This window comes from Manis javanica, chromosome 17 (genome assembly GCF_040802235.1).
Source record: "Manis javanica isolate MJ-LG chromosome 17, MJ_LKY, whole genome shotgun sequence".
NCBI lineage: Eukaryota > Metazoa > Chordata > Mammalia > Pholidota > Manidae > Manis > Manis javanica.
The window spans coordinates 9922084-9946262 of record NC_133172.1 but is presented as its reverse complement, the minus strand read 5'-3'; the positions used below and the strand labels follow the sequence as shown (position 1 = coordinate 9946262).

At 55.3% G+C, this 24179-nt stretch overlaps 1 protein-coding gene across 3 annotated transcripts; it reads left to right on the top strand.

Moving 5' to 3' along the window:
- Positions 1-2518: 2518 nt before the first annotated feature.
- On the top strand, positions 2519-15231 carry CEACAM16 (CEA cell adhesion molecule 16, tectorial membrane component). 3 transcript variants are annotated; one of them, XM_037005494.2, is made up of 9 exons: positions 3031-3174; positions 3529-5712; positions 6662-7240; positions 8502-8846; positions 9171-9446; positions 10384-10662; positions 10768-10849; positions 12742-13068; positions 15016-15231. In XM_037005494.2, exons 3-8 carry the CDS (start codon positions 7204-7206, stop codon positions 13037-13039), a joined length of 1317 nt encoding a protein of 438 aa, XP_036861389.2. In that variant the 5' UTR covers positions 3031-3174; positions 3529-5712; positions 6662-7203; the 3' UTR covers positions 13040-13068; positions 15016-15231. The 3 variants fall into 3 exon arrangements, with proteins under 3 accessions (XP_073081886.1, XP_036861389.2, XP_073081885.1); XM_073225785.1 differs by lacking the exon at positions 15016-15231 and having other exon boundaries at positions 2519-3174; positions 3529-7240; positions 10768-10883; positions 12742-12876; XM_073225784.1 differs by lacking the exon at positions 10768-10849 and having other exon boundaries at positions 3034-3174; positions 3529-7240.
- Positions 15232-24179: the final 8948 nt, after the last annotated feature.

Genomic DNA, 24179 nt, shown 5'->3' with positions numbered 1-24179 from the left:
GCACTAAATGCCCTACATTAATTATTTTGTCCTCACAGTTTTGTGAGGAAAGTACTATGATTATCTATATTTTAAAGATGAGGAAACTAAGGCTAAGAAAGGTCAGATTAGAGGTTGTAAATGGACAAACTGAAGATGGAACCAAAGGTTTTCTAACACCCAGGTTGTACCATCTGTTCCTTCCAGTCTGGAAGGATGAAAGACCCAGATGTCATCTGTGCCCACAGAAATGTTGGGGTCCATGCATCCAAGCAGAGGGGTCTGCCTTCTACAAGCGGGCCCCGAGGAGAAGACAACGCTTAATGCAAAGAAGCTATCACACCAATGGGGGCATTTCAGGCACAAGTGTTTGGCCCAGTTAGGAAGAGACACCATCCTTGGCTGGAACTAGGTGCCCCGGCTCCTTCGCTGCCCCACCCAGGCTCTGCCCACCAGGGGCCCCTGCCCACCACCACCGCCACCTTCCTGTGAGTCCCCCACACCAGTGATTCCTGATTCCCAGACTGTAGCTCCAAGTTTTACAAATGAAGAAGTGGCTGCCTGGGGAAGGAAGTGGGCTGGGCCAGGATCAAGGATGGTTATGATTCACGGGGAAAAACCCTTCCCTCCGGAATGCAGCCCCTTTGTGTGCAAAGTGCATTGCCCTCTGAAAGGGTCTGGCACGGTCAGTGGTCTAGACGGACTGACAGCCCGGGTGTCAAGGCACTCTCTCCATCACTGATGGGGGCCAGGCTTTTTCCTACCCCTGGGGAGGCAGGGGATGAGTTTAGACTGAGGTATTTCTGTCTGCTGTACACAGTGGGGGTTCCATGGAGATTGTTTGAGGTAAGCATCCCATTGCCAAAGCAAAAATTTCAAAATATGGAGCCATTTTTAGGTCCTGCCATGAGGAAACTCCAGGGTGAGAAAAGTATTCTATAACTAGATTCGGGTGGTGCAAGGTGAATTTCACGGTATGGAAATGATGTCCCTATACACAATGGAATATTATTCAGCCGTAAAAAGAAAAGAAATAGTGCCATTTGCAAGAACATGGATGGAGCTAGAGGGTATTATGCTCAGTGAAATAAGCCAGGCAGAGAAAGACAAGCATCAGATGATTTCATTCATCTGTGGAGCGTAAGAACAAAGCAAAAACTGAAGGAACAAAACAGCAGCAGACTCAGAGACTCCAAGAAGGGACTAGTGGTTACCAAAGGGAAATGGGTGTGGAGGCTGGATGGGGAGAGAGGGAGAAGGGGATTAAGGGGCACTATATTTGGAGATCACAGTATAGGTAGGTCACGGGGAAGGCAGTCCAGCCGGGAGAAGACAAGTAATGACTCTATAGCATCTTGCTACGCCGATGGACAGTGACTGCAGTGGGATGTGGGGGGGACTTGGTGATATGGGTGAAGGTGGAACCACAGTGTTGTGTATTTGAAGCCATTGTAAGATTGTTTGTCAATGATACTTTAATAAGACAAAAAGAAAAGAAAGAAAATGATGTCCCAGTGAAGCTGACAAAGAGACAATGACATTTATGAGACGATTGGAAATTTGAACATTGACTAGGTATTTGGAAATATTATGGAATTCTTCATTTAATTCATTCTGTAAGGGAAAATACGACATTGTTTTTTTTAATGAGTTCTTATCTTTGCGAGGCACAGGCTAAGTATCCATGAGTAAAATGATAAGGATGGCTGGAATTCGCTTTCGTATAACACGGGAGGGCGTGGGTGGGGTGAGGAAACGAGGTTGGCGTGAGCTGAGCCGGAAGACATTGTTGTTCCCTGGACTTTTGCTAAGTGTGTGAAATTTGGAAATTTTCCAAAATAAAAAGTTTTAAATTGTTTTTAACCGTAACTCTAAATCCAAGTCCAACCCCTTCCCATATTCCTGATGGACAAAATGAGGCTCAGAGAGAGGAAGGACTTCTAGCCCAGTGCCCCTTCCCAGGCCCTTCCGAACCTTAAGGGGTCCCCGCTTTAAATCCCTAACTCCTTTCACTTCCTGCCCTCCACCACCTTTCCAGAAAAGCCCAGCCCCTCTCACTTACCAACCCAGCCCTCTACAGACAGCACCTCATCCCATACCTAGACCCTTCCCTGAGTCCTTCATTGGCTCTCTTGCCCTTACTGGGCCTTACATGACCTAACTGTCTCTCCTGGGCCAGCCTGCATCAAAAGTCCTACCCTCTGGGTCCCCTGCTCCCTCTGTAAACACCTCCTCCCACCACCAGCACCAGGCTCCTTGCTATCCTCACACTCACCAAAGACCTTCCTGCTACAGGGCCTTTGCACTTGCTGTGCGTTCTGCCAAAATACTCTTGCCTTCTGTTGCCTTCTCAGGCCTCAGTTCAAAGATTCCCTCTTCAGAAAGGCCCTTCCTGACTGCGCCTAGCTAAAAGAACAGCCCCTGTCCCTCCCTATCTTTTTGCCCTATTTTATTTTTTTATAGCACTAGTATCTCCCTGACTTGATAGGCTGTATCAGTGTCTTGATGATTGCTCATCTCCCTCCCGCAGCATTAGCCGCACAGGGGAAAGGATGTCACCTGTGTTCCCAGCACAGATGAAAATATAGTCAGTGCTCAAAAAATATTTGTTTAGTGATTAAATGACTTGGAAAACCCCAGGTGAATGAGGTGGGAAGTGGATATCCAGGCAAAGGGAACAGCCTGGGCCAAAGACTGAGGCTTGCTCCTCTGATCCACCCGGTCTGGCCTGCATGGTAGTCTGGGGGCTCTTTCTAGGGGGAGGAATGAAGGGCACATGGGGTCCTTTCTCCCCAAGAACAGCCTCCCCAGGACCAAGCCCAGACCTTGCCAGGCCAACACAGGAAGCCACACCCAGAGGTCAGCTCCATAAATAAATATTGCAGCAACCTCAGCCTCACCCTTGCCCTGCAGGATAAGCAGGGGAAAAGGGGCTAGACGGGGGTGTCAGAAACCGGCTTCAGCCTTCCTACGCCATTAGCTGTGGCCAATCCCTCAGTTCCAAGGTCCCTGCCCCAGGAGGGTGGGACAAGGGTCATGCCAACCGGCCCAGGCCACTGTTTCCACCTAACAAATATTGATTGAGGCAGTGGCAGGTGGGGTCCCAGCAGGGAGCCACAAGGAGGAGGCCCTGGGTGGCTCTGGCCCCTGGGGGAGGCAGGTATAGAAGCTCTTCCCAGCTGCCATGTGGAGAAGGTAAGACTTGCTGCTCCAAACTTCTGAGGCGATGGCCCTGGCCTCAGTTTCCTTGTCTGCACAATGGGTTCTTGGGGAGGGAAGGGTGGATGAGAGGACAGGTACAGCTGAGGATGTCAGAATAGGTAACAGTATCCTTAGTGAAATGTGTCAGTGACCCGCCAGCACCACCTCCTGCCTAGTCCACGCCCTGCAATAGATACAAGTCACGTGTACGACTGAGCATGAAGGAAAGTGCAGAAAAAACAGGTGACGTGGATTTACTTAAGTCGACACATGCAAAATGTTATCATCTCAACGTGGAGTCACTATAAAAATGAATGAGCTATTTTACATTCTTCTTTTTTTTTTTAGTCAGCAATAAGTCTTCAATATCTGGAGTGGATCTTTCACAGGGATCATCTCAATTTGGATAAGCTAACGGACAGGTCAGGTAGACGACCATTGTCACCTCCTCACAGCCTCCCAGAATCTGCCCTCTGCCCCTCATCTGCTCCCCACATGTGTCCACACAGCCAGAGGGTCCTGTTAACACCTACGTCAGCTCCCGTCCTTCCCATTCTCAGAGTCTCAGTGGCTCTGATCTCAGCATAAAAGCCAAAATCCTCCCCAGGCCCATGAGGCCCTGCAGGATCTGCCCCCATTCCCTCTCTACTCTCCCACGATTACTCTGCTCAGGCCTCACTGGACTCTTCCCTCTTCCTCACACTTACCAAAACATTCCTACCACAGGGCCTTTGCACCTGCTGTGTCCACTCCCTGGAATGCTCCTCCCCTAGATTCAACATGCCTCCCTTATTGAGTCGCTACTGCAGTATTGGCTCCTGCAACATCTTCTTTCTGCCCTACATAAATCAGGGTCCCAGCCACCTCCTTTCTTTTTCCCCATAGCAATATCTCCATCTGATACAAAATGATATGTGTTTGTGTTTATTTGTCTATTGACTGTGTCACCAGACAAAAGGTCAACTCTACAGGGCTGGCATTTATGTCTGTCCTTTTCATGACTATAACCCAGTACCTAGCCCAGTGCTGGGTTCATGATAGCTGCTCAATAAACATCTGTGGAATGGTGAATAGACAATGGAACCCATGTACCCAGAGCCCCCAGGGCAGGCCCAGCATTGAGCCCCCCATGGGCCTGGTCTCCCTTTCCCCTCTGAGGAATCCCAGGGAGGCCTGTGGCACAGTCACCCACCTGCTTCACAGAGGCACAGCGCCTGCCCAGGACTGCCTGGTCTACTTCCTCCAGCAATGGGCCCGGCACACAGCTGTTGCTCAAAAAACCGTAGCTCTCGATGGGACCAAGGGTCCAGAGAGGGGCATGGGAGAGGGTTCTGGGCTGAATGGGGAAGGCCAAGGACACAGAGAAGGGTGGGTGTGATGTCGCGGGTGGGAGGCAGGCATGGTGGAGTCGGGACGGAAGCTGAGCTCTGCCCCAGTCTTCTCCAGCCTCGGCCTCATCACACTCCTGAGCCAGACAGCAAAGCGCCAGAAACCCAGGCCCCCCTCCGTGTCATCCACACCTGGTGTCTGGTTCCGCGAACACTCTCAGCTCCTGCTGTGTGCCCAGCCCTGTGCCTGGCCGTGCCAGGGACATGGCAGTGACCATGGTAGCCTGGCCCTGCCCTCCCAGGACTCACCGTCCAGCGGGGGAGACAGATCCAGTCCCTGACCATGAAGATAAGGGTGGTCGGGGCTGGGGTTGGGGATCCCAGGGTGCATTTAACCCAGCCTGATAGTCCTGGAGGGCTTCTTGGAGGAAGAAGATTTGCTGGGTGAGGGATGAAATAAAGCAGAAGCAAGCAGGAATAAGCTGGGTGCGGGGGACTCAAGGGAGGCAGGAGAACTGGAGCAGCGACTTGCCGGAAGGAAGGAAGGGCTCTCCTACGAGGCTGGGCAGGCCGGCAGGGGCCACACGAACCTCCATGAGAAGCTGGGCTTTCTCCTGAGGGTCCCGAGCAGCCATGCGGGCTCCGAGCACCATGGAAGGGGGCGAGACCAGGGCCAGAGACCAGGAGGAGTTGGGGAGGGGAACCAGACAAGGGGCAGCAGGGCACCTGGGCCAGGGCAGGGGCCACAGGGACGGAGAGAAAAGGGCCCCCAGAAGGGAGGTTTAGGAGGCACAGGCCATGGGGCGTGGTGTGCTGGGGCTGTGGGGAGACGTCAGGGGCGAGGCCTGGGTCTCTGTGTCCCAGTGACGGGTGGACAGTGGCGCCATCTGTGATGAGAGGACGGGGAGGAGAAGCAGGGCTGGGGGAAGACACCAAGGTCAGTCTGGGACAAGGCGAAGGAGAGGTGCCCAGGGACATGCAGGAGAGGCACCCTGAATGCACTGGGATGGGGCCCCAGGGCTCGGGGGAGAGGGCCGCGCCAGGACTGAACAGGGTGAGGTGAGGTCACTGGCGGGACAGGGGGTTGGTGGGGAGACAGGAGGCGCCAGGTTACTGACAGCCCCCCCTCGTCAGAGCCCCCGCCTACAAGGGCAGCTCAGGACGCCCGGTCCTGGAGGAACAAAGCGGAACAGCTGAGCCGCAGGTATGGAGATTGCCCAGGACCAGGCTGCGGGGGCCTCGGGGGGGAGCAGGACCCAGCAGCCAGGGAGATACCGGTCATAACACATCTGTGGGGGCCTGTCGTTCCCCAGACGTCCCTGTGGCCTTGGGTCCCCACCCTGCCCCCAATCCAAAAGTCCCAAAGCCCCTTCCTGGCTTTATTTTCTCCCCAACAACACGTACCTCCATCTGATACACATTTTACTTGTCTGTCCACAACTGTCAGCCCCACGAAGGCAGGGATTGCACCTGCCTGGCAGATACAGTGCCCAGCAGGGTGTCGATGCTTATCCAACACTTGCTGAATAAATGAATGAATGATGGAATATTTGCTTTGTGCCAGGCAGACATTGTTATAAGTTACTTCATGCAAGTTTACTCATTTAGTCCTCATAACAGCCCTCTGAGGTGGGTACTGTCATTCCCATTATACAGATGAGGAAAGTGTGGCCCAGCGGGCACCATAACCTGCCCCGGCTCATGGAGCAGGAAAGAGCAGAGCTAGGTGCGGGGCCCACACATTTAATACCTGTGATACCAGCCAGGCCTGGTGCTGGGGACCCAGCTCTGCCGGGTGCCGGCTAGATTCCTGACATGTGGCATTTCACTCACTGCTCTCAACAAACCTGAACAGAGTCGACACCAGCCCTGTTTGTCAGAGCAGAAAGAGGAGACCTGGCAAGGGGCTGCCCCTAGTCCCCCACTCTGGTGAGAGCAGAGCCACAGGCAAACCTGGGCTCTTCCTGGCCCCAAAGTCCCCAGATACAGGAAAACAAGGCCTCCAGAGAGGGAGGGAGAAAATGCGGATGTGTAGGCCCAGAGCAGGCAGCACCAGGGAGCAGAGCCCCAGGGACACTGCGCAGCCTCCCAGCCTCCCTCCCTTCTGTGTGGCTATGGAAACAGAGCAGGATTCAAATCCCCTCTCCCTGCAGGAACTTGGGCACGTCAGAGCCCCTGCCCAGGGCCTCCGTTTCCCCAACTGCAAATGGAGGTTCTACCCGTGCCCACCGCACAGGACATCCCCTGAGATGACACCTCCAGGTCACACAGAAGTCACACTTGATGAGTTTGGCTCCTCAGTGACCCTCAAGCTCACCGGAGAGGCCAGGGTCTGGGCCATGGGTTAAGAACTGTCCTGAAATCTTCCCCGCCCCTCCTCTCTCCTCCCCGGCGACCTGGTTCTTCTGCTGGTACCAAACCCAGGTCTTTGGTACAAAGAAGGTTAGGCGGTGCCCCAGGAGGCCTGGCTGGGTCGTGACCCCTGGCCGGTGCCTGCCCCACCCACTCTGGTACCCAAACAGGGCCCCAGATCCTCGGTGACTCGATCCCTCCAAATTCAGGTGATCTACCCCAGCTCCATATCGCCAAACCCTCCCAGGTCCTGCGCCAGACGGAGCCAAGCCCCAACCAGGAAGGGCCTCCGAGCACTGGAACACCAACGCCGCCGTCTTCAAGACCGGGTGTGGGGTGAAAGATGGCGCTGGCCGGGTGCAGCTGGCTCCTTCTCAGTGGTGAGCAACAGTGGTGTCCCCCAGAACCTCATCCACCGTGGCCTCAGGGAAGGGAGGGCACCCCAGCCCAGAGGAGTGGAGGTGGGAGCCAGCAGCCCAGCATGCTGGGCAGGGAGGGCGGCTCGGCTTCGCTCAGGTCCAGTTTGCCCCTCCAAGTGTGGGACGGGGCAGCCAGGGGCAGCCACCCAGAGACTTTGCCGAGTGACTTCAGAGATTTCTAAGACCTGGGCCCGAGGTAGGGTAAGGAAGCCACAGTCACTCTCCACCCACGTGGCAAACCCTTACTGAGCTGTGGGAGCTTGACTGCGGTGAGTTCTAACCAGCAGCCCTGCCCCTCCCCGAGGATGTGGCTTGAGGCAGTTGCCTTCCCCTTCTCAGCCTCAGTTTCCTCATCTATGAACTGGGCCTACCTCGCAGGGTCACTTCCAGGTCATTGTAATGAGCACTTTTTTACAAGCATTTACTAGCACTTACTATGTGCCCGGAGCTGCTCTAAATGTTTTTCATGTGTTAACAAACCCTGTGAGGGAGGCCCACTCATGACCCCCCTCACCACTTCACAGATGAGAAACCTGAGGCTCAGAGAGGTGAAGCCACTGGCCAGGGTCACACAGCCAGAAAGTGGCAGAGCTGAGTGCTAGACCGAGAGCCCCACCTCCTAGCCATGCTCTAGCAGACTGGAAAGTACCAGAAACCAAGCCAGGCATGCAAGTACTTCTTAGTGAGAACTGCCACAGCCACCCAGTCTGGTGTGTGGCCAGAATGGGTGGCCAGCCACACACAATTCAAACCCAAGCAGCCCTGACCAGCCAGTCGGGTTTGGGGCTTATCTGTTGGGCTGAGCAGGACCGGGGTGGAGGGTATCGGTCATGTCCCTCCCTTCTGCTGTGGTGGAGCCTGGAGGGGCAGAGGAAGAGCGCTGGACTGGGAACAGGACCCGGGGGCTGGAGGAGCCAGCCTGATCTTGTGCGAGTTGGCAGAGTGACTCTCACAGCGGGAAAACCCTTGGGCCCCTGGAAATCCAGAGGTCAACCGGGCTGAGCACACGCTGTGCACTTGTCACGTGCCTCGTGCTAGACCCTTGGCACAGTCTGTCCAGTTCTGTCCTCAGAACCCTCCTCTTCTCCAAGATGGAGACCCTGCCTCTGGCTCGCCTTTGTTGAGCACTTACCGTAAGACCAGGAGCCCACGTCTCCTGCTCCATCAAACGGGAGGAGCAGCCCGGCCACCTCATCTGACCCCTCCGGCTCCTCTTCCTCAGCCACGTTCCTGAGCACAGGGGCCGAGGTCACTGTCAGCCCCACGCCTGCCCAGCCAGCCGAGGGGGACAACGTGACGCTGGCTGTCCACGGGCTTTCGGGAGAGCTGCTTGCCTACACCTGGTACGCTGGGCCCACGCTTAGCCTGGCTTACCTGGTGGCCAGCTACATCGTAAGCACGGGTGACGAGACCCCTGGCCCAGCCCACACGGGGAGGGAGGCTGTGCGCCCTGACGGCAGCCTGGACATCCAGGGCGTCTCGGCCCGGCACTCGGGCACCTACATCCTGCAGACTCTCAACAGGCAGCTTCAGACGGAGGTGGGCTACGGACACCTGCAGGTCTATGGTGAGACACCCCTGGGACCCGGCTCCACCCCAGCTGGGCCTTCCCACCTCCTTCCCATTCCCTCTTTAAAAATAGATAAATAAATAAATAAGTCTAAAAAAATTTTAAACCATCAAAAAAAAAAAAAAAACCAAACATAAATGTTCACCTCCCTCAGGATGTTCACCTCCCTCAGGATGACTTCCAGGATTAGCCCTGCCTCCTGTCCCATTCTCTGCCCCTTTGGGGCCCCTCCAGGATCCAACCGTGACCCTTGCCTGGGGAGGGGAAGGCCTGGGAGCAGGCAGTGCCCGGCGCCCTCCCCCTCTGTCTTTTGCCCCCTAGAGATCCTGGCCCAGCCTGAGGTTATGACCAACAGCACAGCACTGGTGGAGCGCCGAGACACCCTGCACCTGATGTGCAGCAGCCCCGGCCCCGCCAAGGTCCGCTGGTTCTTCAATGGCGGGGCCCTACCCATCGACATCCGCCTTGGCCTGTCTCCCGATGGCCGGGTGCTGACCCGGCATGGCGTCCGCAGGGAGGAGGCCGGAGCCTACCAGTGTGAGGTCTCGAACCCGGTCAGTGTCAGCCGCAGCAAGCCCTTCAACCTGACTGTGTACTGTGAGTCCTCTTGGCCCCGCCAGGTACCCAGCGTCCAGCCCTCATAGATGGGGAGACGGAGGCCAGGAAGGGGGGCCCAAGGACACACAGGGAGTGATGAGCCAGGTTTAGGGACCAGGGATCCCTCTTACATGAATGCACTTGGTCCATCTCCTAAGGACTCAGGACCACCTTTGCACTTGATTAATCCTTCAGTCTGAAGCAAGAGCCGCAGGGAAGGGCACAGGACTGGTCGGCTTTGAGAGGGAGGAGGGAAGTGAGCAGTGGGACAGGAGGGGAGATCAAATAAAAAACATAACCAAAGTGTGGAGTCATTCCCAGGGGCTGCAGATATGCAGTGTGGAATCCGGGGGAAAGAAATCACTGAGGTACGCGAGGGCCGGTGGTGTAGAAAAACTTAGAGCCTAGAATCCTGCATCTGGGAAATTCTAGTGATTTAAGAAGCACTGAATTCTAGACTCTGAGACTGCTAGAAACTCTAGAAGCAGAGATTCTTCAAATTTTAGAATCTAATTCTAAAATCTTAGAACCACCCAACCTTAGAATCTTAGAAACCTAGATTTCTAGAATCTTAGAATCCTAGAGCCTGAGAAACATGCACTTTTAGAGCCCTAGAATTCTAGACTCTTAGAATGGCTTATCAAAAATCAATCGTTTTGACTTCCTCTTTTTTTTTCTTAATGGAGACATAGATTTCACAACAAAATTTCTTGAAATTTTGTCTGGCCCAGTACTTTCTTTCTGCAGAAGAGAAAACACAGATCCCCTGAGAGGGAAAGTGGTTCTCAAGATCCTAGAGCAAGTTAGAGACATGTGGGATTCGAAAAGGCCAGAGCTTTTCAAATCCACTAGGCCCAGATATTCCCAGAGGCACAGCCTGGTGGACAGAAAGCCAGCGGTGCCCACCCCTCCTCCCCTCTCCCTCCTGCCCCCGCAGTTGGCCCAGAACGCGTGGCCATCCTCCAGGATTCTACCACCCGCACGGGCTGCACCATCAAAGTTGACTTCAACACGTCCCTCACCCTGTGGTGCGTGTCCCGGTCCTGCCCAGAGGCCGAGTATGTGTGGACCTTCAACGGGCAGACCCTAAAGAATGGTCAAGACCACCTCAACATCAGTAGCATGACAGCGGCCCAGGAGGGCACGTACACATGTATTGCCAAGAACCCCAGGACCCTGCTTTCTGGATCGGCCTCAGTGGTGGTCAAGCTCTCTGGTGAGTTGCCCCCAGTCTGACCACTGCCCCATCCCCATGGAGGCTCAGTCGGACTGTGAAGGTCTGACTGCTCCACCAACAGTTAGGTGACCATTTGCCCAACAGACAATTGGAAAGTGAGAGACTCTCAACCCACTCATTGCTGGCCAGGTGACGAAGTGGCATCAGTGGACCTCTCTCCATCCAGGTGACAAAGGAGACAGTCCATACCTTGTCACCTGGTAAACAAACGACACATCACTCTTTTCCTTGAGGCCTGGCAGAGTGGGAAATGGGCCACATGTGCCACACTGCAACAGCAGAGAGGGAACTGTTCAGATGTCCCTTCGTAGGCATGCCCCTGCCCTAGATTCCATCTGCTGCAGCTGCCTAGGGGCTGGGCCCACTCCCTGCCACGTGGACAGCGGAACTTCTCTGCAGCCAACTAGATCACCCAGTTATCAGTCCCAGAGGGCAGTGTGAGCGCGCGCGCACACACACACACACACACACACACACACACACACACACACACACACAGGAAATCACAGCCAATTGTTGGCAAATGGAAAAACACAGCCAATGAGGCACTCACTGTCTTGCCTCTGTCCTTAACGGATCTGGGGGCCGGGGGTAGTGCAGACACAGCTGGTGTTTTCAAAACCATCAGGATCCTCGGGGGACGTTTTCTCATCCCCTGGGGATGGTGGCTTTGAACATGACGGCCTCACTGATCCTGCCTTGGTTCCTTCCCGAGCGGCCACCAGCCCTCAGAGACAATGGAAGCCGTCCTTCCCTCCCTCCTCCCCCTGCTACTAACAGGCTGGGTCTCATCCAAAGGGTAGATGCTCTTTCACCCAAAGCAGAAAAGGCAGCCCCAGAGGTAAGTGTGCCTCCTGCCCCACCTCTGCCCCTGGGGCCTTGGCAAGGGACAAGGGAGTGGGCCAGGTGGCATCAGGCCCTGCCTCGAGCCCTGACCGTGCAGGCCGAGACGGGGGTGTCCAAGGTGCACAGGTACGTGCAGTGAGTGGGTACAGCGCCCCCAAGGGCCTCCTGAACCGTGGCGGGTGCTGGGGCAGAGACAGAGGGAAAGGAGATACCACCCGTCCCCCATCTGGGGGAGACTCTGACCTAATGGAGGGGACATAGCCTCCGTCCTTGGAGAGATGGTCCGGGAACAGGAAGGCACGGCCTCCGTATTCAAGGAACTGCCAGTCCCGGAGGACTTCCGTGGAGTGATGGAGGGGGCGTGGCTCCCGCCTCGGCGAGCTGCCAGTGCAGTGCAGGAGGCGCAGCCCACACCTGCGAACATGTTGTGCTCTGATGCGGAGATGCGGTCTTGAGGAGACATGGCCCCTTTATCCTTTATTTTTGAGAATTCCTGGTCAGGTGGCGGGGACACAGTTTCCACCTTTCGGGTACTCCCAATCTGATGGGGGAGTACAGCACCCCCCCAACTTTCTAGGAATGTCCAGTCTGATGGGATAGACAGGCCCCATCCCGCTGCTGAATTCCCCAGCCCAGTAACTGGAATTTCCAATCTGGTGGAGCAGATATGGCCTCCCACCCTCTAGAATCTTTCAATCTGATCAGGAAACTACAGCCCCCTAAATTCTGAGGTCTCTTATTTGACAGAAGAGACACAAACTGGGGTACACAGCTATCTGATAGGGGAGACAAGGCCCCCATAGTCTGAGAATTTCCAATCTGATGGAGGAGACATAGCCTGTCTATTCTGAGAATTTCCAATCTGATGGAGGAGACATTCATTCATTCCACATTCTAGGGTCTTCTACTTCCGTGTGAGAGATGTCCCCACAAAGGCTGGAAATTCCTAGTCTAATGGGAGGAGATGGCCCCCCCCTCAGTGGGGTCTCCCAGTCTGATGGGGGAAGACACAGCTCCCTGGCAGGCATTGTTGGGACACAAAACCCACCTCCACCACCACACCAGTCACTTCCTTCATCTCTCTCCTTCCCAGCACCCCAATGGGGGAGCACCAGCCAGTTGTGGGGGGACATAGACAAGTTTCTGGGGGCCGGAGGGGGCACTAGGCCCAGTGCAGGCCGAGCTGACCCCCCCCCATCGTTCTCTCCCCAGCGGCAGCAGTCGCCATGACAATTGTGCCTGTGCCACCCAAGCCGGCGGAGGGCCAGGACGTGACCCTGACTGTGCAAGGCTACCCCAAGGACCTGCTGGTCTATGCCTGGTACCGCGGGTCGGCCTCAGAGCCCAACCGGCTGCTCAGCCAACTGCCGTCAGGGAACTGGATCGCAGGCCCCGCGCACACGGGCCGGGAGGTGGGTTTTGCCAACTGCTCACTGCTGGTGCAGAAGCTGAACCTCACAGACGCCGGCCTCTACACACTCAAGACCGTCACACTGCAGGGCAAGACTGAGACGCTGGAGGTGGAGATGCAGATGGCCCGTGAGTGTGCGGGAGACAGGAGAGGGCCCCTCTTTTCAGACAGGGGCTCCTAGATGGGCCTTCGCCATGTCCATAAGGCTGGGACATGTAGATCACATGTGGACATGACTTCCCTTTGGACTGAGGGGGGCCTTGCTTCTTTCACCTGAGATGGGGTGGGGGATCCCCAAATGGAACTCCTGCCTCTTCTGTCAAGCTAATGACCTAGACTGGAGTAGGCAGACCTCCTCCATCAGACTGAGGGCTACTAAAAGGGGCTTCTATGCCTTCTCTGTCATCTAAGAGGTATACCACGCTGGACGTTTTAAGAGAAGGGACATAGTTTGAGGGTAGGGCATCCTTTTTTCTGCAGGCAGGTGGGCCCTAAAACATAGGAAATAGCGCTCCTACTACCATGTTGGGGAAATGGGTGAATGATGGGGGTTCACCTCCCCCATCAGACTTGAGGCAGAGAGCAAGGGTGGGTCATGCCTCGCTCTTCAGACTGGGAGAACCCAGACAATGGAGATAAGGTCTCATCCTCTGTATTACAGTAAAAGTCAGATCAGAATTTCTACCATCAGAGGGGGGGGATTTATCTCTCAAATTGAAATAGGGATGGTCTCCTCTACTAGGGTGGCGGCTTCTAGGTGGTGGGAATTGTGTCTCCTTTCCCAGACTGGGAATGCCTGGTGGTCAGGAGCAATGTCTCTTCTGTCAGACTGGGAATTCCATGACCACGGAATTGGATCGTGACCCCAATCAGACTGGGGGCTCCCAGAGGCAGGGACCATGTCTCCTCCATCAGACTGGGGGCTCCCATCAGACTGGGGGCTCCCAGAGGCAGGGACCATGTCTCCTCCATAAGACTGGGGGCTCCCATCAGACTGGGGGCTCCCAGAGGCAGGGACCATGTCTCCTCCATCAGACTGGGGGCTCCCATCAGATTGGGGGCTCCCAGAGGCAGGGACCATGTCTCCTCCATCAGACTGGGGGCTCCCAAAGGCAGGAACCAGGTCTCCTCCATCAGACTGGGGGCTCCCATCAGATTGGGGGCTCCCAGAGACAGGGACCATGTCTCCTCCATCAGACTGGGGGCTCCCATCAGATTGGGGGCACCCAGAGGCAGGGACCATGTCTCCTCCATCAGACTGGGGGCTCCCATCAGATTGGGGACACCCAGGGGCAGGGACCATGTCTCTTCCATCAGACTGGGGGCTCTAATCAGACTGGGGGCTCCCAGAGGCAGGGACCATGTCTCCTCCATCAGACTGGGAGCTCCCATCAGACTGGGGGCTCCCAGAGGCAGGGACCATGTCTCCTCCATCAGACTGGGGGCTCCCATCAGACTGGGGGCTCCCAGAGGCAGGGACCATGTCTCCTCCATCAGACTGGGGGCTCCCAGAGGCAGGGAGCAGGTCCACCTCTCAGAGTGGGCATCCCCAGAGGCCCGAGAAGCCGTGTCTCTGAGGCTGGTTGTAGTTTCACCTGTTAGACCAGGAGCTGGGAACTAGGTCCCTCCCCAGTCTGGAGTCCGCCTGCCCATCAGACCAGGCACTCTCAGAAGGCATGTCCCGAGTCATGTCTCCCCCTTCACACCGGAAGCTTCCAGCGTCAGGAAATCAGTCACTGCCAGATACTCTTAGACACCCTCCCTCATCCATTCATCCATGGAACCCTGGTTTCCTGGGTCAGAGCTGGGGTGGGGGAGTGGCGTCCAGTGTCAGCAGCCACCCCCAGGAGCCTCGGAATCCCTTTTCACTTGTCTCTCTCCTCGCAGTCACCCTCCCTCCCTCGCATGAGGACCAGAGCCGCCCTCCTGACCCTGAACCTGGCCCAGGCTGAGCGTGGGGCGGGTGGGGCTGCCGGGAGGCCGCGGGGGCGGGAGCAGGAGGGATGGGGGCCCTGGGACCTGGTGCTCCGCCTCCCTCACAGCCTCCTCTGCCCCCTGCCCCCTGCTCCCTGCAGCCCCGGAGTAGCAGCGGTGCGGCCATGGAGACCTCCGGAGAGAAGAGCCCTTGGCACCATCCCCGGCGCCGTCTCCCCGGAGCCAGAGCCGAGGGTGGACGCCGGACAGCGGTCTGCGTTCTCCTCCTTCCACACTAGACTTAGGATCGACAGGGCCCTACTCCTGCCCTGAGTTGTCAGAGAGCCGCAGAGGCCATAAATGCCCTGGTTAACACACGCCATGTGTCAGCCTCTCCTTCCACCACCGCCAGCCCCACCGTTTCCTGGTGGCCAAAGTTGCTTCCTCCCCCACCTGAAATGATTCTCTGCTAGGGCGTGCGCGGCACAGGGAGACCCCAATCTCAGTGCCGCAGCCCCCGCTGCCCAGTGTGAGGGCCTCGGGCCCCTCCCACACTTCCCCAGGTTAAAGCTGATGGTCCTGCTTCCCAGTGGACTGCAGCCTGCCCCTCCCTGGGGCACCGGGCAGCCGGTTCTGTAGGACATGGCCCTCCACCACGCTGCCCCTCACTCCATCACCCGGGCCCTGAAACAAGGCTGTTGTTGGTACCAGGACAGGGAATGACCACATTTCTCAAGAGTTCCAGCACCTACCACCCTCATCCACTTAACCAAAGATGCTCCTTCGTGTCCTCCATTGTCGTGGGATTCTGCCCCCCCACAGCCCTGTGTCTCTCTTAAGTACCATCTGCACAATCCTAACAATATCTCCTTCCTTCTCTAGCCACAGAAAAGGCCCTGTGACTAAATGAATGCCAACAGAGTAGGGGCGGGGGTGAGGGGTGGAGGCAGGGGCAGTGGGGGCCAGAGAGGGGGTGTCTTCTAAGTCCTGTCACTCCCTGGGCCTGAGCCACATGCCCCACGCAGGACAGATGCGCCACTAGAGAAAACACTTAGCGTTGGTCAGAAGCAGTGATGGCAGACTCCATACTTGGGTAGCAAGGGTGGTCTGAACAGGGGTGGAAAAGCTTGCTAAAGGAATTCCCCAGAAATTTACAGGATAAAGCCTTTCTGGGGATGGCCATGTCAAGTTGGGAAGATGAGTGATGAAACACCCCCAGAATGAGGGTTATAAAATCTGGGTTATACTCCTATATTTGCCCATGGATTCATTAGACTCTAGCTTTTTCATCAGTTAAAAAAAAATGTGGATTTAGACTAGACTAGAGTTTTTCAAATCATTTTATTAGCCTCAGAGCCGAGTATATAAGCTTACATGATAGGTCCATATATTATTTAAAATAGCAATGCAATAAAAGCAGATACCAATTCAAAACTATATCCCTCTCTCTCCCCAAATTTCTACTCACTTGAAAAAAAAATTCCTTAAATTTAAATAATACTTGGATTACAGAGGCAATTAAAATGCCTAATACAACCAAGGCCAAATAAAGAGTGAAAATTCCAGACGTAGAAACCTGTGGGATACAACCAAGGCTGTGCTTGGAGGGGGAACGACAGCCTTAAATGCTTAAAGGCATTGAGAGTACTCAGAAAGGAGCTCAAAAATGAACAAAACAAGCTTTTCGCTCAAGAAACTGGAAAACACCCACAAAATAAACCAAAGAAAAAAAAAGATAAGGGATTAAGAAAGGTAAAACCAGAAACAAATGAAATATAAAACAAAACATAGGGTTCATCAATAAAACCTAAAACTGGATCTTTGGAAATGCCAACATAATAGACAAACTTTTTGCAAGTGTGATGAAGGACAGAGAAGACTAATATATAAAATAAACGAGAAACTGTTCTGGTTGAACTGGAAGATCTGTCCCAGGATAGATGCCCAATGAATATATATATTGAAGGAAGAGGGTGCGCAGGCCTTGAGGACAGCTCCCCAGCAGCCACTCCCCTCTCCCCTTTCAGGATGCAGGCACTGCCTCCCATAAAAAGAGCTGAAAATGGCAGGTACTCACTTTCCCAGGATGCCTTGCAGCTATAGTTGCCACATGACCAATTCTGGCCAATGAAGGAAGGAGAGAGCCAAAAGCCCTGTCACTGACCGCCCCACCTGCGGGGGACGCTAACAAAACTCCACGGAATTTGAAGCTATTACCTTAATTAGTGGTCTCCATTTTGAAGTTTCTGGGCAATGGCACAGTTAAAAAATGAGGATGGATTTGAGCCCATCCTCTTAATCCAGACACTACCAACCCAAAATGGGAAATAGCACCCATATTCTCCACCTGTCCCCAAGTTCACACAAGAGTCAGCAACATGTAGAAGGCTAAGCCTAGGTAAATCGGCTGGAAGTTCTCTTCTGAGAGACTGGACATAAGACAACACAAACAGCAAAGAGAGAGAGAAGACTAAGAACACAGAGAAACTGGTAAGTGTCAGAGTAGCTTAGCATGGAAAGATTATTTCTCTCTCACATAAAAAAACAGCCAGAGGCCGACTGTTCAGAACTAGAATGGTGACTCCAAGGTGTCCTTAGGACCCAGCTCTTTCTATCATTCTGCTCCATCATTCTTAGCTTGGGGCTTCCATTCTCTTGAGCACCTCGTGGTGTAAGATGGCTGCTGCAGTTGCAGCTGCCTTGTCTACATTCCAGACAGGAAGCAGAAAGGGAAAAAGGACAAAAACAGCCACACTCCAGTCTATGGACTGTGCCCCTTTTAAGGAACCTTCCCAAAGTCCCATCCTACAACTTCTACTTAAACCTGATTGGCCAGCTCTTAGTCACAGGGCCAGCCTAGCTGCAAGGGAGGCTGGGCCATGTAGTCTTATCCCTGAGTATATTGTTGCCCCAGAAAACATCAGAGGCCTGGAACCAAGACGGGGGAATGGCTTCCAGGAGGACAGTGGGCATGTCATGCCAGGCTTTGGAACTCCTACATCCCAAGGTGGACACAATGGTCTTTCCCACCTAAGCCTGAAGGGAAAGAGCCACAGCCAGAGTCACGAGAGTTTGGGAGAGACTGGGGGTGTGTTCAGCTGGGGCTTGCTCTGTGCAGCGCAGAATGAGGCCAGCCAGAGGGAGTGAAGCAGGAGGCAGCTCAGGTTTCTAGGTCAAGCCAGATCCCATATCCTCTGGGTTTGCAGGCTCAGGTGTCCCTAGGACCAAGTTTCCTGTCCCTCTAGGTACCTTTGGACTTCTCAATTGAACCCTCCACACAGTCCGATACCCTTCTTTAACAGTCCAGGAAAGAACACCAATATCCACACAGTAACGGTAGACTCGTCTGTCTCGCGCGTTCGTTTTGTCCTTTTGCATGCACATTCTCAGTGAGTTTCTACAACAATCGTTTTTAGTAGTTACTACCAGTCCCTCCACTTTACGGGAGAGGAAACAGAGGCACAGAGCGGTAAAACCCTTGCTCTGGTCCCACAGTGCCCGTGGCTGCTGAGCAGAGACGCTGGCTGCTGAGTCCCCTTCATTCCTCAGCAGGGCAGCCCCGTCAAGGGCCAGGCTCAGAGCCCAGACAGGACTGAGTCGGCCACTTTTAGCTAGGGGATTTGGGATGCGTTGCTTTTCCTCTCCTTTAAATTGTAGATCATCATAGTACCCGTCTCCTAGGATTGGCGGAAAGGGTAAATGAGTCCATACAAGTAAAGAATCTAATAGAGAAGTGGTCGATGAGTGCTTTTGACCCCCACTCCAGTGTTAGCTTGGTGATAGGCGGTGGAAAGGCCAAAAATAACAACTTTTCTGTAATTTCTTCTTCCTGTGGGACTTAATTAACCCTACTGCACAGGGTTGCCTCATTTTCTGTAATACATGATGGTCTTGAAAACTGCAGTCACTGAAAATGGCTTACAAGAAAAAATAGTAAAGTGTGTTTGTGCTTTCAGAATGACCACGTTAATCGTCAGGTTCCGGGGAACGGCCTCCCTGTGAAACGGGGCCACGTTTCCTCAGTCTCCTAGCTGTTTATTAAAAAATGCACATCCCAGGAAGTCTGTGTTGCCAGGGAAGACACCTGGAAGCTGAATTTTTTAAATAAATAGCCTGGGTGATTTTTGTCAGCTGGCAAGGTGGGAGACCCGCGTGCAGGGGCTGTTTGACAAGAAAAAGAAAGTGAGGCACCCCGAGGATGAGGCAACTTGCTTAAAGGTACTCTGCCAGGAAGGGGCAGGGCCAGGAATTGGCTCAGAGAGGGGCAGGAACTGGCCCAGGATCATACCCCAGATTTCAGACTAAAGGTGGAGACTGGGGCCCTCCTCTGCCCCAGGGGGCAAAGGGCAGCTCCCCACCCCTCCCACAAAGCCACAGAGCCCGCAGGGTGCCTGGGGCCTCTGATGGCCTCCACTAGCCGCAGGTGGAAGGCAGACGGGTACCCAGGCAGCCTCGCCTCTCCGTTCCCATTCCTCCCCCCACCCCAAGATGCCTTTTCTCAAGTGACCTTTCTGGGCAGGGAGGGTAGAGGTGGGGCGGGAATGACCTTGAGGCCAGAGCACACAATGGCCCAGTCACTGTTTGGAGCCCTGCCAGGCAGAGGAAGGAAACCTGCCCTGTTTTCCTCCTCTGGGCTGGAATGTTGATTCAGGATGGAGAGAGGAGGAGGGTGAGAAGGGAGGGCAGGGCAGACAGGGAGGAGGAGGGAAGAGGATGGGGTGCAAGGAGGAGGTGAGGGAGGAGGAGGGAGGAGGAAGGAGAAGTATGAGAAGGAGGAACGGAGAGCTGGGAGAGGTGGGGGGCCTGGCACCAGGGTGCCAAAGCCAGACTTTGGGAACCAAGCAGGGGGACTGGTCAGCTCCTCCTGCTACACAGCACAGAGTCCAGAGAGGGCATCCAGCAGCCTGAGGTTGCACAGGACCCAAGCAGCCAAAGGGCCTCACCTGTGCTGCTAACCACAGGCAGGAGCTCCCTGAGATCCCACAGTGACCTTCAGCAGCAGATGTCATCCCAGCCATTCCTCAGAAGAGGATACAGAGGTCCCCAGAGTAAGGTCACATTTCTGGAATCATCCCCCCTATGGATCACAGCCCATATCTTATCCCCTCTCACTGTGCTGTGACCACACTGGCCTCCTGTTTGAACAACCCACGCAACTCCTGCCTCAGGGCCTTTGCACTGGCCTTTGGCACTGCCAGGAATGTTCTTACCCTAGATACCTGAATCACTGCATTCAGGTCTCTGCTCAAAAGTCACCTCCTCAGAGGGGCTCCTGAAACACCTGATGTTGTCTAGCTTTGTTCTTCATAGCATTTATGATGTACATGCCCAGCTTTACATAGATGATATATTTCTTTCTTTACGTTCTCGTTATCTGTCTTCTCCACCAGACAAAGCTCCATGAGGCAGGAATTTGTCTCCTTTGCTCACTATGTTGTGTCTGTCACCTACACCAGCATCAGCAGGGCTGGTTCCTCTGGAGGCTCCAGGGAAAACTCTGTCCCTTGCCTCTTCCAGTTCCTGGTGGCTGCCAACGTCCCTCACTGTGGCCGCACCACTACGATGGCTGCTTCTGTCTTCATATCACCTTCTCTTCTGTGGTCAAACCTCTTTCTGCTTCTTATAAGGATACTTGTTACTACATTTAGGGCCCACCCAGATAACACAGGATAATCTCCCCATCTCATGAACTTGTACTTCATCACATCTGTGAAGTCCCTTTTGTCATACATGGTAACATTCCTAGTTTCCAGGGACTCAGAACTGGGCAGCTTTGGGGGGCATTATTCAACCAACCACACGTTGAGACCTGAAAGATCAGAGGAACTGGATGGAAAGGTGGCAGGGAAAGCCATTTCAGACAGAGGGCCCAGCATGTGCAAAGGCCAGGAGGCAGGAAAGCAGGTTCAAGGCCAGTGTGGCAGGGCTTTGTGGGCCACCAAGAGGCCTTTGGCCAAGTGATGTGGGAGCCACAGGAGGGCTCTGGGCAGAGGTTGGCAGCCCTGTCTCAGGTTCTACAGGCAGTAGTAAGAACAGGAAGCCCAGGGAGGAGGCGACAGCATGGTGAGAGGGGGTGACGGCAGCTGGACCAGGGTGAAGGCCACGGAGGAGATAGATCTCTAAGGTGGAGGCACAGCCTTTGCTGGTGGGCCGCACGCACTATGAGTGGAGTAAGGGGTCTCAGAGCGCGGGACCTGGGCAGGTGCAGGATGGGGGCAGTCGTGATGCTGGAAGGCTGTGGGCAGAGCAGGATCCAGGTGGGGACAGTCGCCTTTCAGAGGCCAGTGAGCAGAGCTGGCCTGGACCCAAGGCACACAGGCTCCAGGAGGGAAGCTGGCACAAGCTGTGGACTGTGGTTTTTACCCACCTCGAGGGGCCCCTTATCCTCTCCCCCAACTTCCCCTCACACCCGGGTGGAGCCAGCCTTGTTTGTTTCCCTCTCGTCATCCGTTTTATGATGGGGAAGGCTGGTTTTCCCCTAACCCAGCAGACACCTCTTCCCTCTGCCTGTCCCTGACCCTCCCGCCCTGGGAAGCCCCGTGCTGGCCTCCTAAAATGTCCCTGTAGGATGGGGCCCCTGCCGCCGGTTCATCCAGCCAGATGGGTCCCGAAAGGGGAAGCGGGTCACCCGCAGTCACCAGGCCTGTGGTCAGCTCAGGACTTGAGGCTCTGGTCTCCTCGATGCTCCACCACAGCCCTGGGAGACTGGCAGAGGAACCACCAGTTCTTTCCACATTTCACACGAGAAAACTGGGCTCCAAGAGGCCCAAGCTCACCCAAGACGCTCTGAAAATGGGGGAGTTGGGATTTAAGCCCGGAGAGGATGCCTCTGCTGTAAGCTCTGCAGAGAAGCCAATGGTGAAAGAACCGAGGGCCGAGAGGGAGAGGCAGGCCTGCCACAGACAGTGACAGCCAGCAGCGGTCAGGCTGAGATGGGGGAGCCCAGGAGGCTGGGTGGAAAGGTGCCTGACCCAGACAGGAGTCAGGGAGGGCTTCCTGGAGGAAGGAACAGTTCATTAAAACCTAGAGGATGAGTGGGAGTTCATCAGTGCAGACGTTCCAAGGAGAGGGAACAGCCTATGCAAAGCCAGGGTTAAGAGGGAATACGGGCCTTCTAATCTGGCCATGTCCCTCCCTTGATTAAACTTTCCTATGGCTGCCCTGGCAAGCTCTTTGGCCTGGCATTCATTGATTCAAGCACTCCCTAACAAGTGTAGTTAATGTTAGGCCCTGCGGTGGCCATAACAGCCCTGCGGGACTGTGACCCTGACCTGCAGGGTCGGGTGGGGTTTCGGGAAGAGGAGCACAAGAGGCGCAGGAAGGGTGTGCCAGGCAGAGGGAACAGTGTGCGCAAAGGCCTGAAGGTAAGTTCTGAGAATGACACGCTCCCGACACTGCTCGTGGTTCGGCTGAAGCACAAGGCGGTTTGGGAAAGGCGAGGGGGGGCCAATCTTGTGGCCCGTGTGTGAGCTTCTTTCCAAGGCACTGGGCGGCCACCGAGCGGAGGAGAGGCAGGAGTGGCCTGTGGGTCAGGAAGAACTCCCCCCCACCAAGCTGCCACGTGGAGGATGAACACAGCGGAGCCGCCTAACCTCAGGAGGGACCCCTGTCTGACGGAAGGGGTCCCGCTCCGGATGGGAGGCCTGGGCCGTGGCCACCGCTAGGTGGCGCCGGTACGCCGCCGGCCCGGTCTGAGCTCGCAATAGCGGAGTCAGGCCCGGGGCTGGCAGAGGTGCCCCTGGGTCGCGGCAGCAAACCCCAAACGCCCTCGGCCTCTCTGGCCCTTGGTCCTGGCCCCGTTCAGAGCCGGACCTTGTCGACAGTGGGACTTCAGCAGTGCAAGGGCTGCGTGGACGTCCGGGCTCGGGAAGGAGCGTGCGGCGCTGTCACTGATAGGTTCTTCCTCCTGTCCTCCCACGGGCAGCCCAGCCCAGAGCACCTGGGCTCCCCCTCCAGAGAAGGGGTGCCTCCCACCCCCCATCAGACCGGGGCTACCCCTCTCCTCCATCAGATTAGAAACTCAAGATCTCACAGCTCAGACTGGGCCTCCCTACCTCCCCCAGCAACCTGGAGATCCAGACCAGCCACTTGCTCATCCGTGGCACCGGCATTTATCTTCTCCACCCGAGTTGGGAAACCCCGTCTCCCTCTCCCGACTTGGTCACCTCTGGGTCCCTCTGGGGCTGTGGCTCCTTGTCTCCCCCATTAGACTGGGAACGCATCTGTCTCCCCATCAAAGCTCCCTTGCAAACCCTTACAGGTCCTTTATCCATCCATGCAAGGAACTACACCCACTTTACAGAGAAGGAAACTGAGGCAGAGAGCAGTGTGGCAGCACAGCCCTGTTGAGCTGCAGATGCTCCTCTTCCCCCGTTGCTCCTTCTCCACACCTGCCTTCTGACCTCCCACACCCTGGGTAACTTCCCTGGCACCAGCTGTAGGGGAATTTTGCCCACTAGCTTCTGCTCCAGTGGCCTGCCTTTATTGGAGCAGGCGGTGGCCTGGGGTTAAAGTCCTGAGGCTCAGGGCGGTACTGAGGGAGGGGTGACGGCCTAACCCTGCCCGGGGACTCCCCAGGAGGTCGGGAGGTTGAGAACTGATGCTGGGAGGGTGGGGAATGGGCAGGGCCGCTTCCTGTCCCCCTGAATCTCTGGAAGTGATCGTCACTCCCCCCTCACCTACCACCCTCCTAACACAAGCTGCTTATTCTCTCAGAGCCCCGCTGGTCTCCCTGCACAGCCAGAGCTAATCCCCACCACAGCCAGAGGGGTCTTTCTAAAACTGAACCCTGCCCCCTGGCTCAAAACCTGCTATGGCTCCTTAGTGCTCCACAGAAAATGCCCAAGTGCTGCACCATGGCTACAGACATACTGGGCTCTGTGTGGCCTGACCACTGCTTGTCTGCACCCTCCTTTCTGTTTTTCTAGATCTCTGTGCTATCCTTCTTGAAACACTCTGCCACCTCCTTCAGGTCTCAGAGAAAACATGAAGAAGCCATAAACCAGGCCTGGTCCTCTCCTTCCTCCCTCTCCTGGCGCCCGAACCTCTCTGCCTAGCTCCTGCCACAGGTAGAAATAAGACAAACTGGGGTGTCCACCTTCAAAATAGCCACTTCCTCCTATCTGCAACTGCCCCATCCTAGTCCAGCCACCGTCACACCTCTTTGGGCCTGGACCACTACAGTCGCCTCCTCACTGGGATCCTGGCCTCTGTCCTTGTCCCGCACATGCAGCCAGAGGAGCCCTGTTAAGACCTAAGTCAGATCACGTCCCTCCCTTGCTCAGAACCTCCTGTGGCTCCCACCTCCCTCTGAGTAAAAGCCAAA

Bases quoted from the DNA above. Each gene is read 5' to 3' on its own strand.
- CEACAM16 (XM_037005494.2), top strand. From the start codon at position 7,204: ATGGCGCTGGCCGGGTGCAGCTGGCTCCTTCTCAGTG. The intron at 8,847-9,170 runs GTGAGACACCCC...TTTGCCCCCTAG, and splicing joins CGGACACCTGCAGGTCTATG to AGATCCTGGCCCAGCCTGAG. The intron at 9,447-10,383 runs GTGAGTCCTCTT...CTGCCCCCGCAG, and splicing joins CTTCAACCTGACTGTGTACT to TTGGCCCAGAACGCGTGGCC.